The sequence below is a fragment of the Rhinichthys klamathensis genome, unplaced genomic scaffold (assembly GCF_029890125.1).
Source record: "Rhinichthys klamathensis goyatoka isolate OS25496 unplaced genomic scaffold, OSU_Roscu_1.1 h1tg000571l_1, whole genome shotgun sequence".
In the NCBI taxonomy this organism is placed as follows: Eukaryota; Metazoa; Chordata; class Actinopteri; order Cypriniformes; family Leuciscidae; genus Rhinichthys; species Rhinichthys klamathensis.
The window spans coordinates 2,265,224-2,287,104 of record NW_026607037.1 but is presented as its reverse complement, the minus strand read 5'-3'; the positions used below and the strand labels follow the sequence as shown (position 1 = coordinate 2,287,104).

At 36.4% G+C, this 21,881-nt stretch overlaps 3 protein-coding genes across 3 annotated transcripts; all 3 read left to right on the top strand.

Annotated features, from left to right (window-relative positions):
• The first annotated feature begins 97 nt into the window (after positions 1–97).
• On the top strand, positions 98–6,279 carry spsb3a (splA/ryanodine receptor domain and SOCS box containing 3a). The gene is made up of 7 exons (XM_056239834.1): positions 98–261; positions 1,765–1,911; positions 2,097–2,274; positions 2,372–2,559; positions 3,380–3,482; positions 3,599–3,724; positions 5,655–6,279. Exons 2-7 carry the CDS (start codon positions 1,786–1,788, stop codon positions 6,008–6,010), a joined length of 1,077 nt encoding a protein of 358 aa, XP_056095809.1. The 5' UTR covers positions 98–261; positions 1,765–1,785; the 3' UTR covers positions 6,011–6,279.
• A 1,324-nt stretch (positions 6,280–7,603) lies between these two features.
• On the top strand, positions 7,604–10,426 carry mrps34 (mitochondrial ribosomal protein S34). The gene is made up of 4 exons (XM_056239795.1): positions 7,604–7,705; positions 8,532–8,854; positions 8,944–8,986; positions 9,769–10,426. The coding sequence occupies exons 2-4, from the start codon at positions 8,537–8,539 to the stop codon at positions 10,065–10,067; spliced, it is 660 nt and encodes a 219-aa protein (XP_056095770.1). The 5' UTR covers positions 7,604–7,705; positions 8,532–8,536; the 3' UTR covers positions 10,068–10,426.
• A 6,244-nt stretch (positions 10,427–16,670) lies between these two features.
• nme3 (NME/NM23 nucleoside diphosphate kinase 3) lies at positions 16,671–21,806 on the top strand. The gene is made up of 5 exons (XM_056239882.1): positions 16,671–16,799; positions 20,515–20,645; positions 20,749–20,850; positions 20,976–21,088; positions 21,166–21,806. The coding sequence occupies exons 1-5, from the start codon at positions 16,754–16,756 to the stop codon at positions 21,281–21,283; spliced, it is 510 nt and encodes a 169-aa protein (XP_056095857.1). The 5' UTR covers positions 16,671–16,753; the 3' UTR covers positions 21,284–21,806.
• Positions 21,807–21,881: the final 75 nt, after the last annotated feature.

Genomic DNA, 21,881 nt, shown 5'->3' with positions numbered 1-21,881 from the left:
GAACTGGAGCTAGAAAATAAACCACACCCACTTGGAATTTTCGGCCAATGGAGTTTTTGAACTGGAGAGGCGGGACTTTGGCGATGATTGTTTACGTCTGTCGTGAAAGTAGGTCACAGAAAAGTGTGACAGTTAGCTGGTGCCTGCCTGGTGGACAGAATCCGATTGCCTTCACAGATACATAACGTTACATTACAGTGTCATAATAAAATCTTTAGGTATACGGGACCAAACGATCGCGGTGGTATCCCTAAAAGGCAGGTAAGTTTGCTTGTGCTTGTCCTAGTGAATGCAGGATGTAGCGTCTGCTAAGTCCGCGAGCCTCCGTTAGCGCCAAGATCAAATGGCAAAGCCTGTTGCATTTTCTTACAATTATTATCATATGGGCTGGTATAATATTGTAATCCAAATAGGATTCCATGTTATTAGCGTGACTACAGGCGATCTGTTCTCCTATAAGTGAATAAGCCTTCATCTCTACAGACTTGCAAGGTGCCTGGCTCTGGCTGACCACTTTCTGCGAGGCCTAACAAGAGAACATGTTATTTTTATCTTATTTTTTGGGGGGAATCTGTCTTTAGGAGATACAGTATACCGACATGTTAGCTAGTTCATAATGATTGCTTATGCGAAATGAAATTACTGAATGCACGTAATTGACTGTTAAACTGAGCGTTGCCTGTTTACATCTCGCGCGAAACACTACAGTGTGGGGTTACAGTGTAAGCTTTACGATCGCAGCTCACGCGCAACGGGCTGACAATAAAATGCATACTACGACAATTCGTTTGTCCTTTTGAAAATTATTTTAAACACATGAGGTAGGGAGGGACACAAAAGTTTATGGCTTATATCAAACTAACATATTGGTACACTACTGTATAATAACACACAATTCCTTAAAGTGATGTCCGGACGGGATGTTTGTTTTTAATGAACATACAAGTTCAAATAAAGGTCAAAATATGAGAATATTGTATATATTTTTAAATATGAGGGAAGAACTAAACGCTAAACATCGTTAGGGTAATTATCTGTCAATAATTTTTATTATTGGTTTTTGTGTGTGTTTTGATAATGCTTTCAAAAATAATTTCATAAATATATTTTATGAATTAACTTCTATGAACTGAATCAAATCAATATTTGGTGTGACCACCCTTTGCGTTTAAAACAGCTTTTGTCCTAGGGACACTTACTCGTAGTTTTTCAGGTAGATTTGCAGGAAGGTTTCTTCAAGCGTCTTGGAGACGTTGCCACAGTTCTTCTGCATTTAGTCTGTCTCAGTTTTTTCAGTTTCTTCATGTAATCCCAGATGATGGTTAGATCAGATCTCGGTGTGTATCATACCAGTTGTTGGCAGACTCCTTTTGCATACAAAAATCTCACTGGATTATTACAATTAATGGCAAAAGGAATGTTTAGAAATAATAATTTAAAAAAAACTGATATTATATCCTACTGACACACTACAGCAAAAGATATAAATAACTGGCTTAATATATATATATTTTTTTGAAAATACTAATGTGCCTAAGACTTTTGCACAGTACTGTAAATTGTCGTCAAGCTTTAATCTGCTAATATGTGACTATAAGGCATGAAGATAGTAAGATATTATAAACATCATGACTTTCAGTGAGCATTGTGAAAAGTGCTATACAAATAGATTTGACTTGCCTTGACAATGGGTTTCTCCAGCAGGACTGTTTGTTCTCTTTGTTTATGCTTGATGTCAACAACTGTTCTGTCTGTGATGGACAGGTGCGGTGGCTCCTGGTTGGCATGTCAAGGCGGAGCAGAAACAGCAGGGCGTGGAGGTACGTGTGGAGTGGAATCCGACGGGATGCAGATGCGAGAGCGCTGGTGCTCGCCTCCGAGAGTGACGAGTGGGGTTATGATCGCCAGCAGGTTGGTGTGGATGATGTGGATATGCCTTTAGATGAGGCAGCAATTATTTTTTTTAGTATGAGATGGCCTTTTGTCTGAAGTGCTGAACATCACAAAACAGCTCTTTCAGTTCAAAAAAGCACAAATGGCTGACAAAACGGACTGAAACTATGTCAGATCTGAATTTGCACGCATTTGTCCTGCAGTACAGTGACTCTGATTCCGAAGCTGAGTATCCGGCCATTGTGCCAGCGGTTCCGAGTGCGGTGCCTGTAACGGGAGAGTCGTACTGCAGCTGTGATTCACAGATGGAGCTCAGCTGTAACCCACGGCTCCGGGGTTACACACACTTGCGAGACTGCCACTGTGGAGAAGATGACCAAGGTGGTGCCAAATGCAACATTAATATTTTTTTTTTTACCTTGATCATGCTTATTATGACTGAACTTGTTCTCTTATTGGCTGTTTACTTGTTTGTCAGATTTTGACTGGGTGTGGGACGAGGGCAGCCGGTCGTCTGCAACCCTGCTGAGCTGTGAGAACAGGAAAGTGAGCTTCCACTCAGAATATAGCTGTGGAACGGCTGCCATTCGTGGCTCCAAAGAACTTTCGGAGGGACAACACTTCTGGGAGATTAAAATGACTTCCCCTGTCTATGGCACAGACATGGTGAGAGACAAGAGTGTGTCTTTATGCGTGATTTGTGTGGTAGTAATATTCTGTATGGTTAGGAATAGGATGCATTCTGCTTATTTTGGGCATCTTATCTGAAAAGGGCTGATTCTAAACTTAGACATTTAGCAACATGGCTGATTCAGCAGACCGAAGCATAACTGTCAGCATACAGCTAATGAGGATGAAACTTGCTGAATCAATTGAGTTCTCCTAGATGTGAGCCACATTGCTTTACTTTTTCTTTTTGAAAATGTGTACACTTCAGGTCAAAAGTTTGAGGTCAAATATTTTTTTGGGGGGGGGGGGGGGGGTGTGTGTAAATTACTACTTGAGAAAAGATGTAATACATTGATCAAAAATGACAGTAAACACATTTATAGTGTTACCTTTTCTTTTTCTTTTTTACTTTTCATTCATCAAAGAATCCTGAAAATATGTATCATGGTTTCCACAAAAATATTAAGCAGCACAACTGTTTTCAACATTTTGTTTCAGTTAAATTCAGTTTCTTGAGCAGCAAATCATCATATTAGAATGATTTCTGAAGGATATTGTGACACTGGAGTAATGCTGAAAGCTCTTTGGTACAGCTTTGACATCACAGAAATAAATTATATTTTAAAATACTTAAATAGAAAACAGTTTTTTAAATTGTTAAAAAATTTCACAATATTACTGTTTTACTGTATTTTTGATCAAATAAATGCAGCCTGGTGAGCACAAGAGACTTCGTACCAACCCCAAACCTTTGAACGGTAGTGTATATGGGATTGTTTATTCTTAATGGTTGAATTCTCTGTGTGTGTTTATGTAGATGGTTGGTATTGGCACGTCAGATATGAATCTAGACAAATACAGACACACATTCTGCAGCCTGCTGGGAAAAGATGAAGACAGCTGGGGTCTGTCATATACAGGTAAAACAGTTTCAGTTCACAAACACATACTTGTCCTCAAAACACCTAGACTTTACATGAAAGCATAGTGCTTAAGGATTCTTCTGTAATGTAATGTATGTATGTGTTTTTGTCAGGTCTGTTACATCACAACGGTGATAAAGTGAGCTTTTCGTCACGATTCGGACAGGGATCCATTATTGGTGTTCACTTGGACACTTGGCACGGCACCCTCACCTTCTTCAAAAACCGCAAGTGCATCGGTAAGAGCTAATCTTACACATGACAACTGCTTTCAGCTGCGGTCTTATCTTATCTTGTTTTTGAAATATAATACACATTTTAACTGTCACTTTCTCTCTAGGAGAGATACTATATGTGCAGTGAAGTTCTTGAAAAATAAATATTTTTAAGACTGTCAACATAAAATGTAAAAGTTGCTTTAGCAACCAGACACACATATTTTTGACACCATTACATTTTTTTTTTTAGTTAACCTTTACATTTTACAGTTTAGTTAACTGTAAGAAACAATAATACAATATTTTTTATAATATTATTTTTGTATTTGTCTTATTATTGGGTAGTTTATATATATATATATATATATATATATATATATATATATGTATGTATGTACATACAGTATATATACAATATACATATATATATATATATATATATATATATATGTGTGTGTGTGTGTGTGTGTGTGTGTGTGTGTGTGTGTGTATATATATTTAGTTTTCTCTCCTTAACTGTCACCTGCCCGTATACGGGCAACCTAAATTTACTTCACTATATTACTATTAAATCCTAATCTAGTCATGACAAACTATATATCGTTGGAAAGGTCTAAGACTCCTTAATAGATATTTTAGCGCTGTTTTTTTCTTACAAATTATGTATGAACAGTAATATATTAATTTATGACAAGAGTGCGCCTCAAAAAATCAACTTCATTACAGGAGTTTCTGACCTTTGTCACAAAAAGTTGACGCACACACTTTTAATAATTGAAACTTTGGTTTTTAATGCTAAAAGTTCATAATAAAACATAATATAGTATTTGTCAATAAAAAAAAGATAAAATTATATTTTAAAAAGTAAAGTAAAAAGTCCTTTAAAAAGTATAATATATATTATATAATATATATATATATATATATATATATATATATATATATATATATATATATATATAATTTTTTATTATTATTATATCACATATTTTAGTAGTTATCATAAATTAGGTATCATTTGAAAGCTTACGAACTCAGAATCAATCCTGTGAAAACCGTTTTGAAATTGGACGTTGCGTTACCATAGAAACGGTATTTTTTATTAGGCCCCTCCCCTTTTGGGCATCATCTTTCATAATTTATTATCAAAAATGTTCTAATCTTGACAAAACACATATTGTCAGAAAGGTCTGAGTCTCAAGGTTCCATATTTAGTGACAGAAGTAATATTTGGATAGAAATTTATTAATTTGTTATGGCAGAATGCATACAATTAAATTCAATGGAATGCAATGGCACCCGGTGGGTATTTTTGGTATTACGCCCAAACAAAATCTCATGGGAACTTCAATGTTTGTGATATCAACTTCAAATTTGGAACACAACTTGGTTAGATATATGGCTTTGACTTTCTGTCATTTTTAGGCTGAAACCTATATTAATTTATATATATTTTTAATAAAAGAAAAATATATATTTTATTATATTTTCATAACAATAAACTTAAACTTCAATAACTTTTAAATAATTTAATTCTATTAATGTATTCCACTTCAGCAATAATCTGCCAAGAGTCTTCTTTTAAAAGAGACCAACCGTAAGTCTTTAGTACACAGGCTTCATGAATTACAACCGTTTAAGTTTGGGTAGAGCATTTTCACGTCAACGCTCAAAAAGGGGGGTGACAGTTAAAGGGTTAAATGAGGTTAAATGTTAATTATAATTATTTATTTATAGTAGTTAGTATAGTAATTATTTTTAGTAGTTAGTAACTATAATAACTAGTTGTTCAGACAATCTACTGACTAGTCTTGTGTGAAAATCTGTAATTGCACATCCCTGGGTTTTGGAGATCAGACACTATTTAACAATCACACACCTGGAGAGCAGCTTTATCTCTGTTAAACCACACATTTAATACCATTTAACCTGTATGTTGTGTGTGTGGCAGGTGTAGCAGCTACAGAGATGAAGAATAAACATGTTTTTCCGATGGCGTGTTCCACCGCGGCCAAAAGCAGCATGAAGGTGATTCGCTCCGTCTCCGCTGCCACCTCTCTACAGTACCTTTGTTGCTCACGACTCCGCAAACTTCTCCCGTCCGGAGTCGATGCCCTTCGAGTCCTGCCCCTGCCGCCTGGCCTCAGACATCTTCTTCACTCCAAACTGGGATGGGTGCTGAGCCTGGATCATACGCACACCCACTCGAACACACACACCCCGCCAGGACCCTCCTCGGGCAGTGACTCTGAGGGCTGCTCCTCAGACCCGGAGGCCTGCCAGCGGAAACGTTGCCGCTGGACCTGAGACTGCGTGTGCCGCGTGCACATCCACTCAGCTTGTCATTATGCACACATTAGAAAATGTCTCTACAGATAAAGAAGAATCGACATATATAAACACTGGACTTGTGCTGCCAATCACAATGGTGGATAACAGAGCTTGCTGAATAACTTTGAAAAGAATTCAAGGTCAGTCAAGTCTGTTTTACTAGTTTGTCGCTAAATATTCAACTATCATTCAAGGCTCTAAAGGTAGCTCCCAATCAGGTGACATTTGGATATATATATTACAGTTTTTATTCTGTTGTGAACTCCCAGTGGAAAGAAGTCCATTAGCTCTTCAGACAAAAAGCAAGATATGAACCTCATAAACCTGTTCTGATGTGGGGAACAATAACATGCAACCATATGAAACACAGGCAAACAATCAAACTGTTTGCATGCACAAGGGACACAAACAATACATGACACCTTGAGTGAACTGTAAATTTCTTCATTACTGGCGTCCCTTGGAGGTAGAAAACGTTACCTGATCTCCTCTAAAGTAATGCATATTCAAATGTCATGCTCCATTACAGGCCAGTCAAACATCTCAGCACTTCAGAGTGCCAAGGTCTTTTTTCTCTTTATGTTTAAACAACCATTGTATGTTTTTTACTCTATTCTTATTTTATCAAACTTGGACTTACCAACAGACAGTAAGTAACAACAGTGACGTCATTATGAATATTGTCAGCATAAATGTGTTTTAAATACCATTACATTGAAATGGTGAGGAAAATGCCTGTGTATTTTGACAGTTTTTGTCTCTAGGAATTACTTTGGGCCCTAGTTATTATTACTCAAAGTGTGTGTGTGTGTGTGTGTGTATGTGTATCTGAACAGTATTTCCAGAGAAACTCTGTTTTCCTGAAAATACCTTGATGCAGTTGTCAAACTGATTGATGCTAACTGACGTGGAGGTCGATTCAGTTTTCAATCTGTGCAACATCTCTACATGAGGTTCATATTGAATTCATATGGTGTTTATATTGCAGGTTTTATAATCCATTGTTTAAAAAAAAAAGCTAATCATGTTTTTGTTATGCATAAAGCACTTTTTGCTCTTAATGTATGTATAGAAATATATACAGGTCCCTATACTGTGTTCTGCACGTATTGTATGTCATAAGCGCTCTCTCTTTCTCTCTCATTCACTCTCTCTTTATTCACTTCTCTCTTCCTTCTCTCGCTTCTTCTGCAACATACATTAAGCATGGCCTTTTATATGAGTCAAGAAAAAAATAAGGAAAATGATATATGCATTAAAATAGGGGCTGAATATGTTTTTGTTTGTTTGTTCTTTTTGAGATCTTAATAAAGGTTTCTAAAAATCAATCATATTGTTGCTATTATTACAAAAAAATTAAACAACTCATACTTTTGGATGATGCATTTCTAATTAATTTTGTACAGTATTTTTCTGACAAAATGTTGCATTGAAAGTACTGCAAAAGAGATTATTTATGTAGGCCTGTTTATGTTACTGAACAGATTTATGACCACTTAAATTGAGAAACATTTGAGATATACCCTCTCAAATATTGCTTAAAAATAAAGCAATAGTGGTGACCGCCCTAAGCGGAACAGAAACACGCACGCGCGTTTCGCACGGACCGATTTCCGTGACGGACAGCAGTAACCGTGACGTAATTGTGTGGAGGTCAAGTCAAACAGATAGGTAAGATAACTGTCATTGGCTGGAAAAGGGATTAAAATGTGCGCGTATTTGTATTTATTAAAGTCACTTTTCTTCTTATGGCTTTGGCTGTAGTGCTTTGCGTTCACCCCTTTGTCTAGTATCTTATGATGTGCTGTAACACGTGCAGCATGTGTGCCCAAGACTATTTAGCTGGTTGTTTAACTAGTCCGTGGAAAGTATTTGCTGTTCAGATGTTTCTGTTTGATATCTTTTTCGTTTTACATTAGCATACGTCTTAAATAATGAGGAAAAATTGGCAAAATTGATAACGGTTCCTGTCTCATATGGATTTTCAGTAGATGGATCTATTTATTCCTTTTAAATATGCCTTCAAACCTATGTATTAATTTAAAGAGAAAAACGAATTATTATTGATCATTTGAAATACAGTCTTACGAGTCTTAATTGACTCGATTTTTCATATAATACTTAATATAATATAACTTTCATACATAATAATAGACTTAGCAATATTTAATACTTTTTCTTTGTGAGTTCCCTGGTTTCAATATACAGTAAAGTCCAAAAGTCTATATTAATGGTTTAAATTCTTCTATTTTGTATTATACATGTTTCTCATGTTTCATTTCAGGTTATATTATCAGCATATCAATTTGAGTGAATAACTGAACATTCCATGAATTTCAGGATATCTCAGTATTTGATATACCCTGATATTTGCATTAATGACTGCAGCACTCAAGCTGCATGAACTCCATAAGTTTGTGTGAAAAAAACCTGATGTAATATTTATGTCCATATTTTAGTGCTTATTTTTTGTAATCTTTTTTAATTGATCATCCAGGCAACATGGTAAAGAAAAAGCGTCTGAGGCTTATAGCCGAGATGGCACGGAAGATCCGGGCCTACCGGGAGCTGAAGAATCGGCCCCAGGACTCTCAGCGTTATGCCTTAGACTACGCCACCATGACACGGCCCTTCACTGGCAAAAAGCTGCCAGTGTTGGCTTGGAAAGATGTGCAGACAGAAACCCGGCTCTTTACGTTACTAGCTGGCATGCGCGTGTTTGGTGTGGGTCGGCTCTTCACACGCAAATCATGGCTGGACGAGCATACAGAGCCATGCTACTGGAAAATAACAAAAGTCAAGGTGGATTATACAGCAGAGGTACGTTCTGTGATTATTTTAATTGTACAAATGTTTATGTATGAGGTCAGTGCATGTGTGAATTCAAATTCTGATGTTTTCTCATTTAGAACATGGATCATGGGAAAGCATGGGGCATTTTAACATTTAGAGGTAAGAAAAGACCTTTTCTCTGTACAACTATAAATAAAGGCAATTCTTTTAAATAAAAGTTAGTTCAATGTGTTGTTCTGCCATATGACTTCTACTCTAGCTAATGTACTAATTGGATATTTGTGGTGTTGCTAATATATTTATGATCAATTGTTTTGAAAGTCACTTTGTATGCTTAATGTAAATGTAAGACTAATAACTACGGTAGTTGTTTTTATACTGGTCGCTTGTGGAGTAAATGTGATATAAGGGAAAATGTATATAAGTTGAAATTTAGCTTAGTTAATGATCAGCACCTAATATTTTACAGTTGTGTATTTGGAGCCGATTAAGACAGTTTTGAGAAAGATTTATCACAGTTTCCACAAAAATATTAAGCAGCACAACTGTTTTCAACATTAATAATAATAATAATAATAAATGTTTATTGAGCAGCAAATCATCATATCAGAATGATTTCTGAAGGATCATGTGACACTGAAGACTGGAGTAATGATGCTGAAAATTCAGCTTTGTATCACAGGAGTAAATTACATTTTAAAATATATTAAAATAGATAACATCATAATATTTTGTACTATATAAATGTAGCCTTGGTGAGCAGAAGAGACTTCTTTAAAAAAATTCATACTGACTGCAAACTTTTGAGCAGTAGTCAATAAGTGACAGCATTAGAGTTCAGTAGAATTATACAGAGTAAATAAATGTAGCAAGCAAACAATTAACAAATGTAGCAAATAAATACAGCAGCCTTGCTGTGGCATTGTTTGGATGTGTTTCAGGTAAAGAGGAGCCCACAGAGCGCGAATTGGATAAGGTGATGTATCATGACTGGCGACTGGTTCCCAAACATGAAGAAGAGGTTTTCAAGAGCTGTGAACCCGTTCCTGAGGCCCCTGTCCGTTATGTGAAATACCCTCCTCTGCTGCGTGCCATGATCCTGGCCCAGCAAGCCAAAGAGCTGGGTGTGGATGCCAGCACTATCCCAGAGCCCTCTCTACCACTGAAACGGGATATCATGCTCAGTTATGACTACTTCAGGAGTCAGGATGAGAAGAAACAGGAGGGTACACCTGTCTGATGCTCAGGTCCACTTAAAGGTCATGAGTTCTGTTGCAGTGGTCTTGTTCCTAATTTTATGGGCACTGCATGCAGTAAAGGCTGCTTTGTGTTTAATGCTATGCTTTATGAGAACAAAATATAGCCACGTTTTTTATCCATCTTTCTTGGATTATGTGGCTAATACTGAGAGGGGAAAAAAGGAGATTTCTTTAGTACATTTGGACAGGTGACCAAACCCAAAAGTATAATCCTCTGTGGAAAGACTTTGTTTTTATTATCTGTGTTAATATACGTGTAATATTCTTTACAATATGTGAGCTAAATATGATTAATTTGTGTGGATTATAACAGATGTAGAATAAAAATGAGTAAAGTTAATTTGGTCTCATTTTGTAGTAGACCATGAAGCATTCTTCAGACCTCTTTAAAGGTATATTTTCAATCAAATTTGTGTAAACTTCTGTGTGAAATTCACAAAATTGGTTTTTAAAAAAACATTTCCAGATCATACCCCCCCCCCCCCCCCCCCCCCCAAAATTGTTTTACAAAATGAATTCGTACACAATTGCCTCGCAGTCATTAAAATCGAATGAAATTAACAGCAGAATAATTGAGCAAAAACTGTTTGTTTTTTACCTTTACCATGTAGACTCAGCCAACCAAGGAATCCCTATAACATTATTTTTTTATTATGCTTTGATTATCAATGTACACGCATTTAGAAATACGTATATAAGGACCGGTGGATCATAGATCAAATCGATCCACCACAGCAAACAGCATGTATTTTCTATTTGTGCTGTTTTATGCATTTGAGACATGGTGTTTTCCTCAGTGCATAACTTACATTTAACAGGTGTATTCTCCTCTGTAAAAGTTAGAAAGTTGTGCAAATATCTTCATTTTGCTACTAAACTTCACATTGAACGAACGCTTCTGCACGCCAAATAGGAGCGCAATAATTCTGACTAAAATATACATTTTGCTTAGGAAATTAATATGCAATATTTTATAACACCAGAAATGTCTTCGAACTATAATTTATCTTTAGTATGTTGGATAAGTTGCGGTGAACTTATAGCTCATTACACTCATATATTTTATAGGGTCGACTATAGCCCTACTTGTAAAATAATAATAAAAAAATTGAACAGAAGTAATTCAGGGAAGACATTTTTTAGAAACCAAATATAATAAAGATACAAAATATAGTTTTGGGTATACGACCCAAATGCTATTCATTTTTTTATTATGCAGTAATAACAAAAACAAATAAGGACAATAATAAACAATACACAATGCAAAGGGTTACATTACATAAACATAAATAACATTAAACTAGCTTAAATGATTGACACCATTTCAGAGTCTTACATGCAGTGGGGTTTTTAGAGTTCTTCAAATAATTTACACTCACCGGCCACTTTATTAGGTACACCTGTCCAACTGCTCGTTAACACTTAATTTCTAAGCAGCCAATCACATGGCGGCAACTCAGTGCATTTAGGCATGTAGACATGGTCAAGACAATCTCCTGCAGTTCAAACCGAGCATCAGTATGGGGAAGAAAGGTGATTTGAGTGACTTTGAACGTGGCATGATTGTTGGTGCCAGAAGGGCTGGTCTGAGTATTTCAGAAACTGCTAATCTACTGGGATTTTCACGCACAACCATCTCTAGGGTTTACAGAGAATGGTCCGAAAAAGAAAAAACATCCAGTGAGCGGCAGTTCTGTGGGCGGAAATGCCTTGTTGATGCCAGAGGTCAGAGGAGAATGGCCAGACTGGTTCGAGCTGATAGAAGGGCAACAGTGACTGAAATAACCACTCGTTACAACCGAGGTATGCAGCAAAGCATTTGTGAAGCCACAACACGCACAACCTTGAGGCGGATGGGCTACAACAGCAGAAGACTCCACCGGGTACCACTCATCTCCACTACAAATAGGAAAAAGAGGCTACAATTTGCAAGAGCTCACCAAAATTGAACAGTTGAAGACTGGAAAAATGTTGCCTGGTCTGATGAGTCTCGATTTCTGTTGAGACATTCAGATGTTAGAGTCAGAATTTGGCGTAAACAGAATGAGAACATGGAACCATCATGCCTTGTTACCACTGTGCAGGCTGGTGGTGGTGGTGTAATGGTGTGGGGGATGTTTTCCTGGCACACTTTAGGCCCCTTAGTGCCAATTGGGCATCGTTTAAATGCCACGGCCTACCTGAGCATTGTTTCTGACCATGTCCATCCCTTTATGGCCACCATGTACTCATCCTCTGATGGCTACTTCCACCATGTCACAAAGCTCTAATCATTTCAAATTGGTTTCTTGAACATGACAATGAGTTCACTGTACTAAAATGGCCTCCACAGTCACCAGATCTCAACCCAATAGAGCATCTTTGGGATGTGGTGGAACGGGAGATTCGCATCATGGATGTGCAGCCGACAAATCTGCGGCAACTGTGTGATGCCATCATGTCAATATGGACCAAACTCCCTGAGGAATGCTTCCAGCACCTTGTTGAATCTATGCCACGAAGAATTGAGGCAGTTCTGAAGGCAAAAGGGGGTCCAACCCGTTACTAGCATGGGGTACCTAATAAAGTGGCCGGTGAGTGTAGATACATATCAAAATCTTTCTTAAAAATGAAAAAAGGAGTTTTCTTTGAAAATTTACACTTGTGAATATAAAATTTGGCAAGAAAAAGTAGCAAGTAAAGAACAAATTTAAAATGAAAGGGGTCTAATTTAAGAGAGTCACCAAAAAACACATTTGACAGAAGTCAACCCAAAAGATTTTGCTATACACACATTCCCAAAACAAATGAATAATTGTCTCATCAAACTGATGACAAAAGGAGCGCAAGGGGGAAATACTATTATTAAATTTAGCAAATTTATAATTAACTCGGTAGCAATTGTGAATAATTTTAATAGAGACTTCAACCACTTTATTAGATAAAAATAATTTTTGCTGAAGGAGCCAGAAGTTCTCCCATACTATATCATCAAATGTATTTATCCAAAAGCTTACACAAGCAGGTAAAGAAATCTGATCTCTGTTAAGAATTGAGTGAATTTTCTTGTTTGACAAGCTGCTGAGAAGACATTGATCAACAAATAGATTAGTGTTGTCAAAAATAGGTGGAGAGCATGAAGGACCTTTAGGGCCAGGTGTAACTAAAGCTTTCACACAATCAGGAATTGCACCAAAAACAATGGCATATTCTCTTGGGGGAATTCTTGCATAAAGTGTTCATAAGAGAGCAAGAGTCATCCAAAAGTTGACCTACTAAAAGTATATTTTATCAAACCAATTAAAAAAATTGTTTTTATATTTAATATTTTGGTTGTTCCAAATATAAAATTATAATTATATATTAGGGATCAGCATATTAAAGCCTGTTTATGAAAACTAGAAAGAGTTAAAGGTATTTGAGAGATGTCATAGTTGCAGCGCAACAAAAAATGCAAATCTCCAACTGAACAGAAAATATAATTTGGGAATGCTATTCATTTCCTTCTCTGTGGGCCTCGAGATTTCGCGTAGGTTATACGTCACACACATCACACACGTGACCAGCGTCGGCCAATAGTGAGCCTACGTGTGACGTACAACCTTTTTTTTACAGTCTATGCGTACAACACAGAAGCGTTGCGCAGTCGAGGCCCACAGAGAAGGAAATGAATAGTTGAATAAAGTCGTTATTTTTGTTTGTTTTTTTGCACACAAAAAGTATTCTCGTCGCTTGATAAACTTAAAGATAGAGCTACTGTAGTCACTCGGACTATTTTAACGATATCTTCTAACTTTTCTGGGCCGGCCAGTTTCGATCCATTAGAGGCAGCTCTCAGATTTAATCAAAATATCTTAATTTGTGTTTCCGAAGATGAACGAAAGTCTTACGGGGTTGGAACAACATGAAGGTGAGTAATTACAGACACAATTTTCATTTTGGGGTGAACTAACTAACGAACTAGCAGTCGTTCTCAATCTTGGTCCTAGGGAGCCACTGCTCTGCACATTTTATATGTCTCCTTTATCTGACACACCCACTTCAGTTAATAAAGCTCTTTCCTAACGAGCTGATGATCTGAATCAGGTGTGTTAAATGAGGGAGACATACAAACTGTGCATAGCAGTGGCTCCCTAGGAGGACCAGGATTGAGAACCACTGCTTTAAAGCAATAAACTTTTTTTGGAGAAAGCAAGAATCCCCAGTTTTAAATGATTGGTTAGATTTAGTTTCTAAAGTACACTATGGAGAGGATAACATGAAATTAAGAGCAATAGTATACATTTTTAAAAGATATAGGCAACTCTAAAATCAAAGAATATTCCATAAAATATTTGTTGATGGACATTAGATGTGCCTTATTTAGAATTTTAAATCTACAAGTGTATTTTTATGATAGCAATAACTGAGATTCTTGTAATGGGGTAAATCAAATGTAGGCTAATATACTATAGGCCAATTACTAAACTAATTAATCCTACCAGTTCAAATTCAGTCTGTGCTTTTGTAATTATTTATTTTTAATTTTTGTGATTTTTAACTTCTGCTTTAAAAAGCTTTTCTTTATTTTAGATTGTAATGTTCTGTGTTATGTATGCATGTGTGTGTGTATATATATATATATATATATATATATATATATATATATATATATATATATATATATATATATATATAACATTAACATACACATTTCATATACAATATAATTGAAAAAATGTTTAGGTCTATATTGTCTCATTTATCATTGTAGCCTTATTTAAGATGATTTTCTGTATACTGTATATTTATTTTTGGACTGGTAGTGGTTAAAGTCAAATAATGGCATGCGAGAGTCAGTGGTAATATCATTGTGTTCCTGGTGTGTTCAATGTTATATGAACGGTGTAACAACTCAGGCTTAGCCTGACAGTTAGCCTGCCCTGGACCAGGTTAGTTTCCCAGCATAAGTTGCCAGAGTAACTTGAACTATTTTAAGTTTGCTTTATGAAACAGAATCAACTGACAATAAGTCTGACTAACCAAAATAAGCCTGGCTTGTATTCTAATCTTGTTTTATGGAACAGCCCTCTGGTTTCACACACAGGGCTTAGATTAAGCCAGGATTAAGTTCAATTAGGTCATTTGAGTAGCTTTTATAACCATGCCTTAAAAAAAACATTACCTGTGTGCATCTTTAATCAAAACAATGGCACTGACATATTTTAAGATCTGTCAGTGCAAGTTGCTTTCAGTTAAAACAGCTCAAACATTCATTTTAGTCTAGGACTAGATTTAAGCCTTGTCTGTGAAACCGGGGGAAGATGTTTTAAGTAGTGCGGACATGCAAAACCAGGCAAGCATGCGCATGTCACCCACTGATCTATATAATGACTGGATAGCTCATGACGTTCTAAACTGCCACCAGGCAGTGAAGCCACCGGAAGTGTTCGAGCGGCCATCTTACGATTCCCTACCAGCAGAGGGCTCCAACGGCCGTTATACAGAGATAGGTAGCTCCGACGGCACTTTTAAGATGACCCGCTGCGCATCAACAAGTGTAAAACGAAGATCACAAAAGTATCTTGAAAAACTACTCACAGGTTGTACTTTAAGCCCATATATAGTAATTTATATGCACAATTGTCGCTATTTCCGTGTTGTTTAAAACAAATGTATAGCCTACTATGCATTCTTTCACAGACGTAACGTTATTCAAGTTTAAACCCAATAAACGTATTATTCAATGCATTACGTCTTATAAATTTAATTAAATGCATATATTTAATATTTTCATGTCAATCCGTGTTCAGTTTGACCACGAACCATGCGCTGTCACTTTAATTCAGCGCCTGCAGCACAAACGATCTCTGCACGCACCGCACAGGACGGGCATCCGCGTGCAGTGAAAGCTCCAACCTGTTGACATGGGTATGGTAAAAAATATGCACTGCAAACGGAGTAGGCCTATGTGTAAACCCCTTATTTACAGTGCACACATCTGCGGCGCATTATGGCTCCGACAATGTTTTATAACTTCCTACCTTCACGCGGTGTCAACTCACACCGGGAGCATTTCCACGTGATTTGCCGATTTGTGGGCGCGATCAGCTCCGGTAGCCGTGTCGCAGCTGTAAACGCGCCGCAGACGTGTGCAGTGTAAATAAGGGGTAAATAAGAGGTGAAACAGGTGTACATTAACCCATACAATTTGTATTATGCATTTCCTGGACATGTTCTTGCTAACTAATCAAATACTTGAACAGACTACTGGTCTATCTGTAAAACACAATCAGAAAGAGCTAAATTTTAAGTTCACAATTCACATATACTTAATTTTTAGTAAGCAGGAATAATTTCCGACTTTAAACAAATACCCATTTAAATGCTTAGGATGTTTGTGTTGTAAGACTGTTCAGGGAGACTTAAGATTTAAAGACGGTGTCTCGTTATGCAGTGTTTTCTCAGTCAAATCATACAATTTCCCATTGATTCAATAGAACGCGTGAGCTCACTAGGGAATCACAATATGGCGGCGCGGTGGCTTCACTGTTTATGACGTCATGAGCTATCCAGTCATTAGATCAGTGATGTCACCTAGCACTCCTCAGCGCGCGTGCGCGCGCATCTCCTCCCTCTCTTCCGAAAACTCCTTTCTTTTCAGTCTAGGGAAAACTCTAGAGGCAGCCCGGTTTCCTGCTCTGCGAAGATGATCATACTTTGCTTAACAATATTTGCGAACGTTTTCAAGACGGGTAAGTAGTGCCTTATAGAAGTCTAAGTCGTTTTATTAGCTAAACAAAATTTTAAGTGATGGAACAACTGCAAGCAGTCCTCATGTCGGCGGCTTATTTTAATTCATCTCGAGTTATTGTTTGCTAGGCTGACTATCAGATGCACACGTTACAGCGCTACGTATGTACGCCTATGGCAAGCCGTTTTAGCTTTAATTGTACCCAGCCTTACTCGTCGTAATTACATTTTTACTAGTAATAATTCAATTAGAGAGCTCTACAATTCAATTATTACTAGTAACAATTACAATTAGAGAGCTCTCTAATTCAATTATTACTAGTAACAATTACAATTAGAGAGCTCTCTAATTCAATTATTACTAGTAACAATTACAATTAGAGAGCTCTATAATTGAATTGTTACTAGTAAGAATTACAATTAGAGAGCTCTCTAATTCAATTCTTACTAGTAACAATTATTATTAGAGAGCTCTCTAATTCAATTATTACTAGTAAGAATTACAATTACAGAGCTCTCTAATTCAATTCTTACTAGTAACAATTGCAATTAGAGAGCTCTACAAATGAATTTTTACTAGTCATATGTCTCCATTGACTTCTATTCATTTTTAATTAGAGAGCTCTATAATTGAATTGTTACTAGTAAGAATTACAATTAGAGAGCTCTCTAATTCAATTATTACTAGTAAGAATTACAATTAGAGAGCTCTCTAATCCAATTCTTACTAGTAACAATTACAATTAGAGAGCTCTCTAATTCAATTCTTACTAGTAACAATTACAATTAGAGAGCTCTCTAATTCAATTCTTACTAGTAAGAATGCAATTGCAGAGCTCTCTAATTCAATTATTACTAGTAAGAATTACAATTAGCGAGCTCTCTAATCCAATTATTACTAGTAACAATTACAATTAGAGAGCTCTCTAATTCAATTCTTACTAGTAAGAATGCAATTACAGAGCTCTCTAATTGAATTTTTACTAGTAAAAAAACAAATTAAAGATATGTATAATTGCAGAGCTCTGTAATTGAATTAAAGAGCTCTGCAATTGCATTCTTACTAGTAACAACTGAATTAGAGAGCTCTCTAATTGGAATTCTTACTAGTAATAATTGGATTAGAGAGCTCTCTAATTGGAATTCTTACTAGTAATAATTGGATTAGAGAGCTCTTTAATTGCATTCTTACTAGTAACAATTGAAATAGAGAGCTCTCTAATTGAATTAAAGAGCTCTGCAATTGAGTTGTTACTAGTAAGAATTGAATTAGAGAGCTCTATAATTGAATTGTTACTAGTAAGAATGCAATTAGAGAGCTCTATAATTAAATTACAGAGCTCTTTAATTGTAATTGTTACTAGTAACAATTCAATTAGAGAGCTCTACAATCAAATTGTTACTAGTAAGAATTGAATTAGAGAGCTCTCTAATTGTAATTGTTACTAGTCATAATTGGATTAGAGAGCTCTCTAATGGAATTGTTACTAGTAACAATTGAATTAGAGAGCTCTCTAATGGTAATTCTTACTAGTAACAATTCAATTGTAGAGCTCTCTAATTGTAATTCTTACTAGTAACAATTCAATTAAAGAGCTCTGTAATTAAAAATGAATGGAAGTCAATGGAGACATATGACTAGTAAGAATTCATTTGTAGAGCTCTCTAATTGGAATTGTTACTAGTAAGAATTGAATTAGAGAGCTCTGCAATTGTAATTGTTACTAGTAATAACTCAATTAGAGAGCTCTCTAATTGTATTTTCACTAGTAAGAATTGAATTAGAGAGCTCTCTAATTGTAATTGCTACTAGTAAGAATTGAATTGTAGAGCTCTCTAATTGAATTAAAGAGCTCTGCAATTGCATTCTTACTAGTAAGAACTGAATTAGAGAGCTCTCTAAATCAGTTTTTACTAGTAATAATTGCATTAAAGAGCTCTCCTAATGTAATTCTTACTAGTAAAAACTGATTTAGAGAGCTCTCTAATTTAATTCTTACTAGTAAGAATGCAATTGCAGAGCTCTTTAATTGAATTAAAGAGCTCTGCAATTACATTCTTACTAGTAAGAATCGAATTAGAGAGCTCTCTAATCGCAATTGTTACTAGTAAGAATTGAATTAGAGAGCTCTCTAATTGTAATTGCTACTAGTACGAATTGAATTGTAAAGTTCTCTAATTAAATTTTTACTAGTAAAAATGAAATTACAACAAGTAAGGCTGGGTACAATTTAAGCTAAAACGGCTTGCCATAGTACGCCCATAGTGCTATGCTTTAGGAGAGGTTGTTAGGCATAAGGTGATGCGAAGTAAAAGCAACATGCAGTAACGCAAGCATTTCGCTTTAACACATGCGGCCCAAAGACGTCATTCGTCTTCATAAATAGGTTACCACCTAAAATGTGTTTTGGGTCCTAGTCTACTCTGTTAACGAATTAGCACGTGATATTGGTCATTAACATAAACATTAATAATCTGAGTAATAAAAAAACGGCTAATAAAATGCTTTCTCTCCTTGTTCTTGACTTGATCCAATTGTTCCTGCGATTGGTTCTTCAGTGTTTGCTGACCCGTGATTGGTCCGTGTGGTGTGCAGGAGTAGCGCGCTCTCGAGACCGCTGCACAGCTTATAATAATGGGTTCTAAAAGGTCATTATCCGACACAAAAGAGCTCGTGGTCGCGGATTTAGCGGCAAAACAATCGACGATTATTGAATCAGGTATGCAGAAGAATATGTGCTATTGTAGAATATGTAATATTTTGTTCTGCAGGGACCTTGAACAGTAATCGATTGCGCTAAAACGATATTGACTAACTGTTAACTTACTTCTATAACGTTACGCTTTTCATAAAGTTTACTAATATTTATTTGCAAGTAAATAAAAATAATACATTTGAAATGGAACTGCGTTCTGAGTCAACGTCAGTTATTTTTGTGACCTACACAGGTGGCGAGGGATAAGAGGTTTAATGCTTCGGTATTAATAGGAGGATATAGGGCATATTCTACTTTCATCATTTTTTTTAATGTGTATATCGAGTATGATTTTTATGCGTATGTTAAGCAGTACCACCAAATATATCTGTACGATATATTTTTTATTAGGGACAATGTACAGCCAGTCAAATATATAACTTGGATACTAACCGAATAAACAAATAAATGGAAATAAAATATGAATTTGTTTTATTATATTGACCGCGGATAGATCGAGCGCAAGCACAGTTATGTAAGTTAGTCATTATTCACACACACACACACACACACACACACACACACAGAGTGTTGTGTTTTCGCGTTTTATCGTGACCTTCCATAGACATAATGGTTTTTATACTGTACAAACTAAATATTCTATCCATTTACACTAACCCTACCCCTAAACCTACCCATCCATCACAGAAAACTTTTGCATTTTTACATTTTCAGAAAACATCACTTAGTACAATTTATAAGCTGTTGTCCCCATGTCATGATGACCAAAAAATGTCCCCACAAGGATTTCTGATATTGCCATTTTTGTGGTGACATTTTGTCCACATAATTGACCAATCAGAATGGAGTATGTGTAATAAATTAGAATACCACTCAAACTAACTTCTGCAAGATAGACCTGTTTTATTTTTTGTAGGAAAGTACTTAAAAAAAAAAACAAGTGATGTCATTGAGTAGTTGAGGGGGTTTAAAAGGGTTTAATTTCAGATATGGTTTTCAGGATGGACTGGCTCAAACGAGCGCACGTTCATCGCAGTGAAGCCTGATGGTGTTCAGCGCAGACTGGTGGGTGAGATCATCCGGCGCTTTGAACGAAAGGGTTTCAAACTGGTCGGCATGAAGCTACTGCAGGTGAGACCACCACTGGAGTATCTTTCACTGAGCTTTCATAAAGAAAATGAATAATATATCATAAGAAATATATCATCTGCATTAATACAGTATATGCTTGTAGGCATCAGAGGAGCAGCTCAAACAGCACTACCGGGACCTGAGGGAGAAGCCTTTCTACAGCAACTTGGTCAAATACATGAGCTCAGGACCCATTGTTGCTATGGTAAGAAACACATTGTCTCCCTATATAGGTCCAATATGATTTCTGTACTTATGCTGCTATGCTGTTGCTATGAAGATGTCTAACTTCAACACTTTACGTGTCTGTATTTATATATGTTTTATTAGGCATGGCAAGGGCATGATGTGGTTAAGTCCGCCAGAAAGATGCTTGGAGAGACAAATCCAGCAGACTCTCTCCCAGGCACTATCAGAGGAGACTTTTCCGTGGAAGTGAGCAGGTTAGTGTGAATGTGCATGTTTGACTGGATGGATGGACAACTGGATGGGTGGATGTTAAATTGTTTTTCTTGTGCAGGAATGTGGTCCATGGCAGTGATTCAGTTGAAAGTGCTCAGAGAGAGATCTCGCTGTGGTTCGAGCATCACGAGTTGCTCTGCTGGGAAGAGAGCAGTCAGCACTGGATCTACGCCTGAAAGCCATCATGTTGCACTCGTCGTAACATACAGCTTTTGCAGCTTCGTCTGCATCTGATACCTGCTGCTCTGCTCAAGCCATAGTGACCAAAATAATAAAGCAAAAGGTAGCTTATGTTGACATTTGTCTGGATCACTGAAATCAAGTCATTGGTCAAGCTATTTTTGAATGTGACCATTTTCTTACTGCTTTACTCATGCTATTGTTAACATTTTAAGGGTTTCTTTGCAGATATTCACTTGGTTACTAATATTTGGTGGGTTGGTAAGTCAGGCACTACTCTAAAGTTAATTAGTGTTTATATCCTTTTGAAAGACATTGTTTACATTTTCACATTCAACTTTTGATATGGGCATGCTTCTTGTCATCTTGATGCACTATGTAAAAATACATTTATTATTCATGACTAAAAAGCAATAATGAATGACAAAGGGCCAGCTTGCTCTGAACAACTTAAATATCCCAATTTGCTTTAGTCTAGTGGTTGGAACTCACTTGACCAAACTTTACTCTACAAATAAATTATTCCTTTCTTCATTGGTCTTTGTGTGTATTATTTTGTGTAAACTATACCATTCAAAAGTTTGGGGGTCGGTA

Bases quoted from the DNA above. Each gene is read 5' to 3' on its own strand.
- spsb3a (XM_056239834.1), top strand. From the start codon at position 1,786: ATGTCAAGGCGGAGCAGAAACAGCAGGGCGTGGAGGTACGTGTGGAGT. The intron at 2,560-3,379 runs GTGAGAGACAAG...GTGTTTATGTAG, and splicing joins CTGTCTATGGCACAGACATG to ATGGTTGGTATTGGCACGTC. The intron at 3,483-3,598 runs GTAAAACAGTTT...TGTTTTTGTCAG, and splicing joins CTGGGGTCTGTCATATACAG to GTCTGTTACATCACAACGGT.
- mrps34 (XM_056239795.1), top strand. From the start codon at position 8,537: ATGGTAAAGAAAAAGCGTCTGAGGCTTATAGCCGAGATGGCACGGAAG. The intron at 8,855-8,943 runs GTACGTTCTGTG...TTTCTCATTTAG, and splicing joins AGGTGGATTATACAGCAGAG to AACATGGATCATGGGAAAGC. The intron at 8,987-9,768 runs GTAAGAAAAGAC...GATGTGTTTCAG, and splicing joins GGGCATTTTAACATTTAGAG to GTAAAGAGGAGCCCACAGAG.
- nme3 (XM_056239882.1), top strand. From the start codon at position 16,754: ATGATCATACTTTGCTTAACAATATTTGCGAACGTTTTCAAGACGG. The intron at 20,646-20,748 runs GTGAGACCACCA...ATATGCTTGTAG, and splicing joins TCGGCATGAAGCTACTGCAG to GCATCAGAGGAGCAGCTCAA. The intron at 20,851-20,975 runs GTAAGAAACACA...ATGTTTTATTAG, and splicing joins CAGGACCCATTGTTGCTATG to GCATGGCAAGGGCATGATGT.